Source organism: Euwallacea fornicatus, chromosome 29, assembly GCF_040115645.1.
Source record: "Euwallacea fornicatus isolate EFF26 chromosome 29, ASM4011564v1, whole genome shotgun sequence".
NCBI classification, from domain to species: Eukaryota; Metazoa; Arthropoda; class Insecta; order Coleoptera; family Curculionidae; genus Euwallacea; species Euwallacea fornicatus.
This window is the reverse complement of record NC_089569.1, coordinates 1,547,337-1,560,705: the sequence shown is the minus strand read 5'-3', so window position 1 is coordinate 1,560,705 and position 13,369 is coordinate 1,547,337. Positions and strand designations below refer to the sequence as shown.

Sequence of the window (13,369 nt, the reverse complement as noted above, 5' to 3'; positions counted from 1 at the left end):
GCATAAAACAGCTACGGGCGTTACCAAAGAACTATAATTGACTCCTTATGATCCTCATAGTGTTAATTAATAAATTAAAAAAAAAATGAATTAATTGAAGTGGATCCTTCAAAAAACAGTTATTTAATATGTATGGGACTAATAACATAAACTGCAAGCGTCACATGAATAATCTGTTTATGTATTAATTTAATGACATTGTTAATTATCAGAGTTGCTACTTGAACTTATAGTTTTTAAGTGTATTATCACATCACAATAAGAAAATTTAGAGTAATAATGTGGCACAGATAAACATGTACGTAAAGATCTGGTGAATTTTCTACCTCTCACACATTTAGCAAAAGTACTGTGAACAACTTGCCATGTGGCTGATCCTTTACATGATCTTCAATAAAACCATATGATCTGGAGATGGTGATGATGATGATGATGATGATGTCAATAATTATAACGATATGTGAAGTTTCCATGAATATAATAAACATTTATCTTAAAGCATTTTAATCTAAATAAATAAGTTAACTTATATGTAAAAATTATAAGAAAACGGTTACGTTGTGGTTCAATAGCCGGCGTAATCTTCGTCGTCTTCCTCGTAGCTGTCGTCGGTTCCTGGTTCTCCGAGGGCGTTTACAAATTCTGGAATATTATAAAACATTTAACATAACCATTCCAATCGATTATCACCGCATTGTTTTTACCATAGAAGTCGATTCTTCCGTCCCCATCCACGTCCACCTCTTTGATCATGTCCTCAACTGCAACAAAACGAAATGAGTAACGGACGTATTTCGAAGGATTATTTAGTGTCAAATCTTACTTTCTTCCTCTGAAAGGTCCTCTCCTAAACACTGCAAAACCGCCCTCAAATCTGAGGCCGTAATGTACCCCCTGTTGTGTTTGTCGAATACTCTAAAAGCATCTCGCAGCTCTTTCTCTTCCTCTTCCCGAGATAATACTTGATCGGCGTCAGTGCCTGCTCCAGCGCTCCAAGCCATGTCGAGAAACTCTTCAAAGCTCACATTTCCGTCTCCTAAAAGCGCAGATTTTTATTAATAACATTCATCAAGATTGGGGATTAAAGACTCACCATCTACATCCACTTCCTGGAGCATTTGTTGCAACTCTTCGGTCCGAGCGAATTGCCCGAGGGATCTCATCACCCTGCCGAGTTCTTCCTTGGTAATGCTTCCATCGCCGTCTTTATCGAAGAGTCGAAACGCTTCCCGAAATTCTAGAAATATTATTGAGGATTTTAGGTGACATTTGAGTACTCGCGCTTCGTGTTAAGCTCGCATCACCGCCGTGCTGGACATATGCACTAATGTGGCCCAACCTTAATAAAAACAAAACTTCATAATCCATATTTACTTCCTATTTTTCCGAGTTTATTGCGGTTTCTTGTGTAGTTTTGTGTAGTATCTTCTCAACTTTCATCAGTTTCTTGTACAATTTCAGAATATTTAAATGTAAGCAAAATGGTGGCTACGTCAGGCATGCTTAATGTCTAGCTTGGTGCTGTTAAGCGGAAAGCAGTAATATCGAATGTGGACAACAGATGGCGATAGGTACCTTTCATCTGACTTTTGGATACATTGCTTAACCTAGCAGACATGTTGGCAGGACGTTCCGTGCGATCATCATCCGAAAATTTTTTAGAGGCCCCAATGGGCTGTGTAATGGACATGTCAATATTTTTGAACGCTTGATGGACCCCATCTTGAACCTCTGTTTGTTCGTTCTGTTTTGTCTAAAAAAAAAATCGTTTTTAGTTTTAATAAGGGTCTAACTAAAATAATTCAAAAAATCACTTTTGTTCAAGTAATATTTCAAAATCGCCTTCTGGCACTTTTCTCGGTAACCACAGCAAGCAAACTACTCGACAAATTACTAAATAGAGCAGAAAAGGACACAGCCGGTGGGGCTAGTACGATGTTTTCCTGCAGTTCTGGATGTTGATATCGCCGATTTCTGGCTACATTCAATTGACTCGCGGTGAAACTAAGTTAAAAAAATCTATAAAGACTGAAACCGGTCTGGTCGCTGCTCGAGCTAATTAAAAGCGGAACTGACAGGAAACCTAAAGTTTTTAGTTAACAATTCCATGTAGAAAATCCGATTCTACTGCTAGATTTTATATTGCAAAGTCTTATTGAAATTGAAAACTCGCTGAAAAAGGCAAAAATAGAAAATTAGTAAATAATTCGGAGGTTTCATCAATTTCTAGCGCTCTTATCGGAAATGAAATGTTGAAATACGGACCAAAATTAATTAATTTGATTCGTTTTTCGCTATTAATTAAATACGGTGATTTAGATTCTGAAAATGTAGAATCAACTGATATGACGTAATCAAGCGGACTTTTGGTTTGTCTACATGTATGACCACTGGGCTAATGCACGAAAATTTATTGATTAATTCGGAAAGAAATCGGGTTTTACACTCAATTCGAGTGACTCACTGTCACAACAGATGACGCCTATACAATTATAGGCATTCGTTAATGCGAAAAATCCTGAGAAATAATATTTGACAGATGAGCATCCAACGACGCCTTACGACCAATAGAATTTGTCTTCTCCATTTTGTCCAGAACAAAATAAATCAAAAATAGCGTGTCCAAGATCAGAAACGAGAAGAATGCAACATAGAATTTTTGTAAACGATAAAGATGGGAAATTGGTAAGAGCGTTGGACAACGTATGGAGCGTTTTAAACTTCCTTATCTGGGACAAAATGTCGAAATATCAAAAAACAAGGTTTCCTCATTTGCTTTGATATACCTACACTTTGTTTGAAACGAAAATTATTACTTACAAAATATCTTCTGGTCACGGAGAATAAATTTAAACAACCCACTAATTTCACCATTTTTTCAAAATCCAAATAACTTCTACTGCGAGCAGCAACAGCGTCTGTTGCGAATTACTAAAATATACTGTGAATTTGAAGTGTAAAATACCAATGATATATGCCCATAAATCTCAAAACCACAACTAATAATCGCTCACGTTCACAGTTGCCACGCCTAGTACTATTGCCGATTAGCGTTTTTGCTACGAAGATCCGCCATACAAGAACATTTTCTGGGATTTTTTTGGGTGTGGGATTTACCTGCGTACGATCACATAGTTTACCGTGGGGTTAGTCATTGAAACTGGGATTCTCCAAAGATTGTGACATTGTTTATTGAGGAAGTCAGCGTGAATGATAAAATATGTACAAAACGAGTCTATAAATAAGAAGAACAATAACTTTTAGTAATCGAGCTTAATGGAGTTATTGCTCTCTTGGGTATGAAAGATAACGAATAAGACTGTTTAATAGCGTGTGAGACATAGGATAGGGGTATAAGAGTTAAATAAAATGGAATAAAATTATCTTTTTAAAAGTTGTACCAAGGTGAAGCTCTCTTACTTCTAGATCCGACTTATGCCGGTATCCAAAGTTAAGGCTTGATTTAAATCCCGGAATTTACGGACCGTGGCGATACCCATTCACTCTCACCGCAGGTTCAGGTTAACCTTAGATTAATAAACCGAGTTTTAAGGCGTGAACGCTCTTACAAATCGACAATCATCCCTGTTATCCGAGATGTGATTCAAGCAAACTCCTAATAGGCCCAGTGTTAATTGCGACTAACTGGAACTATAAGATAGCTTCCATAGAGTCTTGAAATTAATTAGGTTTTTAATTTTTATGAAAATTAGCTTGATGTTCCTTGAGAGTCTAGTAGTAGTGTGGCCATTATTGAAGTAAATTCAGATTTAGCTTAAAAATGTGCGAATTTCTGGCTAACATAGCGGATATCCTTTTAATAAACGGACTAAACTTAGCACCTAACTTAAGAACAAAAATTTTAATTCAAAATACGCTCACCATTAGGTCCTTTATTTGGTTCACAAATGGCGAGGACGTGAAGAAATTGTTGACTGCCGAAAACAGCTTGCTCTCGAATTTGGCCACTGTGCCGCCTCTTTTTGACGAGTTCCGAGCGAAAACTGATTTGACAAAAACTTAAATAAGTGTTCACTATCAATACTACTAAGAAAAAGACTATTTTTCAACGGTGATGTTAAGGTCTATCCGTCCGCAATAAAGTAAATACAGTGATGCTGAAAAGTAGGTTTTTAAATAGGGCATTTGAAATCCCCCTCTGGAAACCACGGCTAGTATAGGGTCCGACCAAAAATCTGAAACAAAGATTTTCGAAATCCGCTTGAACTAGTGTAAGAGGGATCTCAACTTTAACCAATATTCTGTACATATTTACAAATAACATGAGAATACGAAAACAAAGTTATGTTTTTCTGATTAACAAATTAATATTCCTTCAATTTGCTCACAGTCATGTGATGGTTTATTTTGATCAACCGCGTGCTACTATCATGCAATCAAAGGCTGTTTGATTTCATCATTTTTAAGATTAATAAGAGTAAACAGTAATTAAAAAAACAAGCGTGTTTTGGCAATGAATCTGAAGATTTTGTCATTATCGATTGGTGCATTCGGACCCTTAAGGGGAGAAAATATACGACTTACAACTGATATTCAAAATTCGTTTTACCCACCGGTGGAGTTCAGTCCACGAGCAATTGGGGCAGCAATGAAAGACTGTTCTCCTGATCTGTCAAACTATCTACACAAATAATGTGGACACCGCTTTATTTCCTGTCGAGTTTTGGACAGAAAAATTTCGATTTTCAATCAACAACCCCAGACCAGAGTGGCACTCATTCGACCCCGTAACACAGTCGTTTGGGGGGAATTTTAACTGCGAAGTTAAGCCCGATCTAACAAAGACCCAATAACAAGAAAATATTGACGTGTGTCAATATATACGCGTTGCAGATGCTGCGAACGAAACGGGAAAACCGTAGGAAATTCGATTTTGCGCAAATCATCCTTGGATAGAATAAATATGCCCCAATTTTCCTGGATTTTCTATCGCCTCATCTTCGCGTTACGTTGTCATTTTCTTCAATTAAAGCGTCGTACGTATCAAAAAACTATTTATTAAAGATGGAGGCCTAAGGGTTTCACCCCTAAATTCTGCATAGGTCCACAAACCGAATTTAGATATATACGTCAATTTGAGGCTTCTACATTCAAAATTGTTAGTTTAGGCCACGCCTGAGAGTTCAGCCCGCTTGTGGAGTTGCGGACAATGCGGTTATTTTATGACCAAAAACAGGAGTTTCTGATGGCTAAAGGAAACGATGATTTGGGCAGGATCGATCCCCATTAGTCGATTTTTCAGTTAGGCGGATCGACTCAAATGGAACTGGTTGAAAGCGAGATCGATCCGATGTAGATCGTCGTTTCCGGAAAGGTTTTACGTAAATCCTGCACTAATAGTTGAAATTTGAAGGATTTAACGTTTAATATCTAATAAAAACTTTTCTGACCGTAGTATACATAATATGGACAATAAATTTATCTGTATGTCTCATTAGCTGAATTTTCAGAACGAGTAACTTCTTCAAATGCGCATTTTATATGAACGTCTTCACGTACCATCCACTATCATGGACCCTACATATTCCCACACGTTTGAGCTGTGATGAATATTTCTGTTCCCTCTTATCTAAATCTATGCAATGCAAATTGTACGAGATCTTTTTAGTCTATGACTCAGTTCAGTGTAAAGGAACTTCTTGGCACGTTTTGCCGTTTCTCTCAAACGCTACTCTTCGACAGCTCTAGCCGATTTTATATTTTTGGATATGGGAAACCCTTTAAAACTCACAAATGTACTATTTTTATCTATTTGGACAATGTGACTACAATTTGCTAGTAAACAACCCTATTTATAGTCTAACCTGCTGCATCCTTGATTTACAGCTAAAAATAAAAATTCTCTTCCATTATGAGCTTATTAGAGCCAATTCATATCAAAAGATCGTTATTATTCAATTGCGGACTAATTGCCTGAGAATGTCCGTGAAGAATTTGTTGGCTACTTGTAGTTTACAACATAAAAGAGAATACTTTTATCCGCCATTAAGTCAAGAAAGTAATTATTTAGTACAGTTGTATTTATTATAAATTTATTCAATAATTCAATAACTCAAAAACCAAACATTTTCTAAAGACAGTGTGTTGATCGCTCTATATGGTATACCTCCGAAGACTCTGAGTCACAATCAATTAAACTACTCATCATCAATTGAATTTTTTAGCTCTTTCATCTTTATCTACTGCATGTCACCATTTCTCCCTCTCGCTCTGACACAGTGGTGCGGGTAATAAAATTGCAAAGATAGTACTTTAGTCTGCTGTCAGCCAAGTGGGTTTGAAAATTGTTTTTCAGTAGGATTTTATTTGCGGTCCAACCTCCTGCCTAGACGTGCGTGCCCGCTCGTTTGAGTGCATTTTTTGAGAAGCTAGTTTGGTTGAAATGTGAGTACTGAGCAAAGTATTAAATTCCGGTTAAAAATAAATAGAAATAAGGTTCGTTTTGTCGAGATTGTACAGCCTACGAAAGGTTTTATTGTTTTTTTCTTTTCAAAATATTTGCCATTAACTGAGAAAAACTCTGAGCAAAATTGTTCTGTTAAAGTTTTTGTAGTTTTTGTCGTATCTGCGAAATTTCAATGATGTTAATCGAAACTTCGTTGCTTTATGTGTAGGTGCCCCATTAGTAATTTTTTAACAAAGTTTGTCATTTAAAATTGTGACTCTATTCGTCTTAGGTCCTTTTGGAAAAAATTATCCAAACATTAACGTACATATGATTAAAATCACAGCAATGCGTTTCTTAGTTAAACCAGGTGATTATTTAATATTGTCATATAGAGCCAATAATCACGAGAAGAATAAATGTTACGATTAGGTTGCTTTCGGGTAGTACTGCGACGCCTTCAAATCGAGGAACGCAGCGGCCACAACACTTTTCAAAATTTATCAAATCGCGTTAATTTTGTTCCATTTATTGAACGTTTCCTATTTCCAGCTTTGAGGGTGAAATTAAAGTTATAAGCACGTGAATTTTTCGGTAGATATCTGGCTTCGGATTGAAGCCTTCAGTACCACTTGAACAAGCCTAGAATTATAAGTACACGATGTTTTTGACATTGCTCGTCGCTTTATATAATTTAATTATTCTGATAACTTTAATAGTGTTTTGGTTCAGTAAATTCAGTTCTGGAAAAGTAAAGTTTTCTCTCATCACTTCTCATCCACCAGGTATCAGAAGTGATATATATAATTAATTAAAACGTTTTCTCAATTATTGTTCTTCTATGAGAATGACCAAAAGCAATATCAAGTTGGTCAGTATTCGAGAAAACACAACTTAATCGTACGCATCCCACCATATACCTCCAATTTAAGCATCGAGCCTTCGGTGACAAATTTGTAGTTGATTTATTTCGAGTACTTACTGACCATGCCTAATAATTGATTAAAACTCAATGGTTTTCGATTAACGATGATATTTTTTCCGGAATAGATGATAATATATTTTCTTTAAGCCCATTTAAAACGTTCTATAAACGCCATTTTCGCTTATTTACAGTTATTGAAAATGGTGGACGCACATCTTGGCAAAAAATACAAGCTGGAAACCAGCGATAACTTCGACGAATATATGAAGGCACTGGGTAAGTAGATTTTTGGTGTATTCGAGCATCTACATGTATGGCAATATTAGACAGACCCAAATGGCAATGGGCAGGAGCTTTGCTGCACTCAATACGTATTTATTGCATCTAGAATTTTTTTTCCATAAATACTAATTAACCTACAGGCTAATAACAGTTAGTGATTCTATCGTCTTTATCTTCATACGCTAATGCAAATATCATAAATATGTCTTCTTATGTAATTCGTTTTCTAATAAAAATGCGTTAGACTTATAAGAATTATATACATAAGCGGTCATAAAAGAATTAGGTCTTAGTATATTCGTAATTCTATAGATGGACTATGGCTCGTAAGCCGTTTATTGGTCAATTTATAATTGAAATGTCGCTTTTCCGCTAATCTATCTTATTATAGCCATCTAATAAATTACCTATATATTTTTTTTACATTACATCATTTTCTTTAAACAATTACGATAAAGTGTTTTACGAGTTTTATGACTAAAGTATAAAACTATAACTTTGATGAAACCAGCAATTAATTTTCTTTTAATTTTTGAGTAATCTTGATGACGTCGACGTAATGTAGTGTGGCCTTCATGAGAAAGAGTCTTTTATTGATGTCAATGTTGGTGAAAAATCAAATTTCATTCACCTATAAAAAAGCGCAGGTCGTGTAATCGCCAGCCTTCTTTATCTATTCAATTCATTTAACACAAGATAACTCATATTCTTGTTTATTTATTAATTATATTCCGCAAATGTCACTTGGAATAAAATACTGCTGACAGTTTTTGGTTTCGCATAAATTTTAAATTTAACCAGCAAAACAAGTCGCTAAGTGTTTGGTTACTGTAGGTTGAAGACTTTGACCCTGCAGCTCAGTTTATCATATTTATCAATCGCCGGATACTAAAACGTTCCAAATTTCGTGGCATTCACTGCATAAACGTTCGGTATAGAACATCAATTAATTAAAATAAAGCCGGTAATTAGCTCAAATTGTTAAAATATGGTGTTGGAGACGATACTCGGCAAGAAATACAAGTTGGCGACCAGCGACAAGTTCGAGGAATACATGAAGGCTTTAGGTAAAATCTTTCAGTTGTTTGGTGGAGATAGGGTTCAGAGTCGAATTTACAATGTACTTTGGCCTGTTGGCCTCACCGTAGCTAAGTTTAGAAGATAAGATGATATAGTAAAAGTGTAAAGTATATATAGCAATGCCTGCTTTGGTTTGGTATGAAGCACTAGAGCATATTTATAGAGGTTTTCATCTGAGCACTAATAGTAAAGCAAGAAAGTCAAAGTCCTGCAATTTCACTTCAGGAGTCCTTGTCACTCTTTCATGTGGGGAATCTCGTACTTCAGCTCGGAAATTTACAAGCATTTTAGATTTTATTAAATTTTCAAGAGAATTATATGAGGCATTTAAAAAATGTAAGCTCTATAGTCCATCATTTGGATTTACTCAAATACTGACTTAAAACAGTAAAACATGCTACACCGATAAGGTGAAATTGTACTTAAATTAACAGCTTGAAAGAAACCTCTGAATGCACCCATAGGTTTGTTAAGCTTACAACAGCAATAATTAGAATTAATATAACATCTAGCATTCAAGATAAGTCTTGTTGTAACCTTATTTATATATAACAAACTTTCTTTTTAAGGCTCATTGATAGCAATTAAGCCCTAAATGGATCTAAATATAGATTACTTTATGATTAGATGCAAAGATATGATTTCCAGGCTAACAAAAACATTCTTTAACTGTTACAGGCCCATATAATACATTCTTTATTGAGAAATTAAATAAATCTTAATATGTGCCTGTGGTAGACAAGCACCAAGTCTTTATGCAGATTTATGCATGGATGTAATGATCTAATTAACCTATGAATTAATATGAATGTACACCTTTACACTTTGCTCTCCAAATGTATATGATGTATCAAAGTTCAAAATTATTTTGTCAGTTCTATGTCAACTCATAACTTGAGTAAATTTAACATAAAAATAGTATGTAACATGAAATAAGACACATAAATTATGCATTATGATTTATTGAAACTACATTAAAATAGCTTTGCAACCACATTTATAAACCAGTTTTTATTTATTATATAAAAGGTATTTAATAGTTTAATTAAATTAACATAATCTTATTTTCTTTGATACATTAAACATACTTTATAAGTTTGTTGCTTCTAAAGCTAAGGTTTACCCGTAACCCTGTAATTCTGTTCTTTTTCACATCATCTTATATAAAGTTTTGTCTTCTCAGGTGTAGGCCTTGTAACCAGAAAATTAGGCAACACTGTATCACCAGTAGTGGATCTGGCCAAAGAAGGGGATGAATATGTTCTTTCATCAATCTCAACATTCAAGAACGTAATTATTAAGTTCAAGCCTGGCGTGGAATTTGAGCATGAAACTCCTGATGGTGCCAAAGCAACTTCCACCATAAATATTGAAGGAAACACCCTGAAGGAGGTTCAAAAGCGAAGTGATGGCAAAGTTACCACCATCGATAGAACCTTTAGTGACGATGAAGTCAAAATGGTGAATATTTTCAGAAATTTTCAATAATTTCAGAAGATATCTGACGTAAATTTTTCTTAGGTTATGAACGTTGGAGATGTTACTTCTACCAGGATCTATAAACTGCAAGCTTGAGATGCCTTTTACCTTTGAGGACCAACATATTACTCAATTTTGTTACAATGTTATTGAATTACTTCTACTGTTTAAAGTGATATTTTATTATTGGTCTAAGACCTAAAACACAAGTTGAGGTAATGCCTATCCTAGGTCATAGACCTAAAATAGCCTTTGCAAGCATTCACATTTGGCTCTTTTGCCGTTTTAAATAGGCTTAAAGTAAAATTTTCGCATTTTTTATGTGTAACTAATAAATATACATCACCACACCGTCGTTTTAATTTGGTCAATTTTCAGTTATAGTTAGTTCAATCACATTTCCTCGGCCGGCTTATAATTTGTAAATCGAAAGTGTGAAATTATTAGAGAAAATACTTTGAGTTCTATTATAACCTAACTGGTGGCTTACGTGACAGTTTTGTGAAAAAATTTAATGAAAATTCAGTGCTTCAATTTCAACAAGATTCGGTCCAACTCTGATTTTTGGGGCAAATATTTTCATGAGTATTTTACTGAAAATTTAACCTTTTGTGTTAGGAACGCAGAAATGCAAGGAGGCATATTTTCTCCTGGTAGTAATTGAAGTAAATAATATGGCCTGATAATTTGAAGTAAAATTGCTAGATATGGTGCACAATGGTTCAAGAATGATTAGGAGCTAAATATACCTCCTTGCATTTCTGCGTTCCTGATTCGAAATGTTCAATTTTTAGCAAAGTGTTATCTTAAAACTTTAGAAAAACGACTGGCGTACATGACAATTCTGCAGTAAAAAAAAAATGGTATCTGGTTTATGGAAAATCAAATTTGTGAATAAACATTTTTAAAGCGTTTATTAAAAAAAAATGCGATCATAAATATTTTGGTTTTACAGTAATTTTGGAAATATGTAAAAAACTTTGACATTGAACTCTTAGAAAGAAATGTTTTATATTATATTTGGTAAATGTTGCATTCACCATTAAATCAAGTAACTTTCTACATTGAACACATATTCGTAACTATATACATAATGACGTCGTCTATTGGTTATAATAATTGTCATTAAGTATGCCCAATTATCTTATTAAGACTTGAGTAATTTATTTTTGATATTATTTGGTGGTTGTTTTTTCAACAGATTTATAAATCTTTTATCAAAAATTTAATGAAATAAGGTTTGGGTTGCGCATTCACAATGACGTAAATGCATATTTTACTTACGACCGTCGATTAGCTATTGTCTTCTACTATTTTTGACAGTTGTTTACATTTCTTATGCTTTTTTTCATGCACTTTTTTTAAATTTAAAGTAATCTTAAAGTAACGGAATGAATTTTAGCCTTCATAATTCATTAATATATAGTTAATTTTTATTATTTATCACACTAACCACGTTCCGCCCTTTAGCCATGTCTCATAACGTAGTAAAAGCTGCAACAACGTGTCACAGAACAATACAAATTTACAAAGATCTGCTGGATTCTTACGTGTCAGATTTCTATATCGAAAATCACTGGAGCAAGAAACTCTCAGAAAGCTGGAAAACCTTCTTAGCATCCCTTACATTTGAACAACTTGGAGTTCTGTTGTCTTACCACCAACCTTCTATGTCCGCCTTAGTTCCATTAACAATCATGTGCCTCCAGAAAATAGTTCAAAACTTTTCAGTTACAAGAGCTCAAGTACCAATTACATCCACCGCAGTACCGCCTGAGACTGAGTTATTCAACAAATACATATGGAAGAATGTAAAGATGAAAAAGAAACACGAGATTGAAATAATGTCAAGAGTCTGCTATGATATGGGGCTCAAGTCAAAGTGCTTTAATATTGTTGATGTTGGATCAGGTTTAGGACATTTAAGCCGAATGTTGGCTTACAAGTATGGCTTCAATATTTGTACCTTTGAGGCTAACGAAAAACTGATAAGGGCTGCGCAAGAACTTGACAACAAGTTTGAACAAATTCTCGCAAATAAAAATATTCCACATTTTAATAAGCAAAAACCTGTGCACACAAACAAACGAATAGATGAAACTTTGTCTAGTAGAGAATTTGAAAAGTTAATAACACAAGCCTTTAATATTGAGAATAATAAAGACTTTAAAGTGGGGATTACAGGGCTCCATCCTTGTGGAAACCTAGGCTCCACACTCTTAAAGCTTTTCAAAAACTCTTCCATGGTGGTTTTTATTAACATAGTCAGTTGCTGTTATATGAAATTATCATTAGAACCTTCAGGAATATGCGGTTTTCCTCTGAGTACATTTTACAAGAAGCAGAAGTATAAATTGGATTACCTAACTTGTGAGGTTGCCTGTCATGCAATTGAACGTTTTACCCTGAACCTTGGAATGGGAAATTGTACAAATTTGAAAGTACATGCTTATAGAGCTGCACTTGAAAGCCTCATTGATAAAACAGACAAAACATTAAGGCATTGTGCAGTTGGTAATGTGAAGTACACTGAAGGGTTGAGGTTTAAGGACTATTGCGAGAAGGCTCTTCAGAAGTACGATTTGGTATTTACAACTGAGGAGCTGGAGTATTACGAAGGTATAATAGAGAGAACTTGGAGGGATATTGTCAAGTTTTATTCAGTGAGGCTCTTTTTGGCCCCTTTAGTAGAATCTGTAATTCTATATGATCGGTTGCTATATTTATCAGAAGGCGGCTTTTACTGCAATCTTATATCGGCTTTTAACAGTAAAATTTCAGCTAGAAATCAGGTGTTGATAGCACATAAAAAGAAATAGATGGATTGAATTGTTTTTTTTTTATAAAACCCTCCACTTTTCTTTTGATCCCATATTATACCGACCTGAAACTCTTCGATAATATAGGTTTTGGAAATAAAACACCTCGTGTTTATATAAAAGAAAACTTGAATAATTGAAGGTATATAAACACACACACAGACACACTCATTAATCATAAAAATAGGTATACATGTACATAAAAATAAAATCTGTTAGAAACGTCGATTAAGCTGATAATTTGGTTACTTCAATATACATAACAACAATACCTGTAGAGAATAAAACGGTAAATGTAGAAATAAAAATACATAAGATAACCATAAAGTATTTAACAATGATAATTGTTTACGGAAAAAGAAAAAGGTTTCAGCTGCT

At 34.4% G+C, this 13,369-nt stretch overlaps 3 protein-coding genes across 6 annotated transcripts; 2 read left to right on the top strand and 1 right to left on the bottom strand.

Moving 5' to 3' along the window:
- Nucleotides 1-160: 160 nt before the first annotated feature.
- LOC136347645 (calmodulin-like) lies at nt 161-4,838 on the bottom strand. 3 transcript variants are annotated; one of them, XM_066297819.1, is made up of 7 exons: nt 4,575-4,838; nt 3,883-4,004; nt 1,576-1,753; nt 1,094-1,237; nt 824-1,036; nt 705-761; nt 161-642 (listed from the first exon to the last, which is right to left on the bottom strand). In XM_066297819.1, exons 2-7 carry the CDS (start codon nt 3,883-3,885, stop codon nt 566-568), a joined length of 672 nt encoding a protein of 223 aa, XP_066153916.1. In that variant the 5' UTR covers nt 3,886-4,004; nt 4,575-4,838; the 3' UTR covers nt 161-565. The 3 variants fall into 3 exon arrangements, with proteins under 3 accessions (XP_066153916.1, XP_066153917.1, XP_066153914.1); XM_066297820.1 differs by lacking the exon at nt 4,575-4,838 and having other exon boundaries at nt 3,883-4,120; XM_066297817.1 differs by lacking the exons at nt 3,883-4,004; nt 4,575-4,838 and adding an exon at nt 2,821-3,033.
- Nucleotides 4,839-6,253: 1,415 nt separating this feature from the next.
- On the top strand, nt 6,254-10,520 carry LOC136347646 (myelin P2 protein-like). 2 transcript variants are annotated; one of them, XM_066297822.1, is made up of 4 exons: nt 6,254-6,405; nt 7,523-7,607; nt 9,877-10,154; nt 10,215-10,520. In XM_066297822.1, the coding sequence occupies exons 2-4, from the start codon at nt 7,532-7,534 to the stop codon at nt 10,266-10,268; spliced, it is 408 nt and encodes a 135-aa protein (XP_066153919.1). In that variant the 5' UTR covers nt 6,254-6,405; nt 7,523-7,531; the 3' UTR covers nt 10,269-10,520. The 2 variants fall into 2 exon arrangements, with proteins under 2 accessions (XP_066153919.1, XP_066153918.1); XM_066297821.1 differs by lacking the exons at nt 6,254-6,405; nt 7,523-7,607 and adding an exon at nt 8,329-8,680.
- Nucleotides 10,521-11,492: 972 nt separating this feature from the next.
- On the top strand, nt 11,493-12,996 carry LOC136347636 (methyltransferase-like protein 25B). The gene has a single exon (XM_066297805.1). The coding sequence runs from the start codon at nt 11,645-11,647 to the stop codon at nt 12,989-12,991; it is 1,347 nt and encodes a 448-aa protein (XP_066153902.1). The 5' UTR covers nt 11,493-11,644; the 3' UTR covers nt 12,992-12,996.
- Nucleotides 12,997-13,369: the final 373 nt, after the last annotated feature.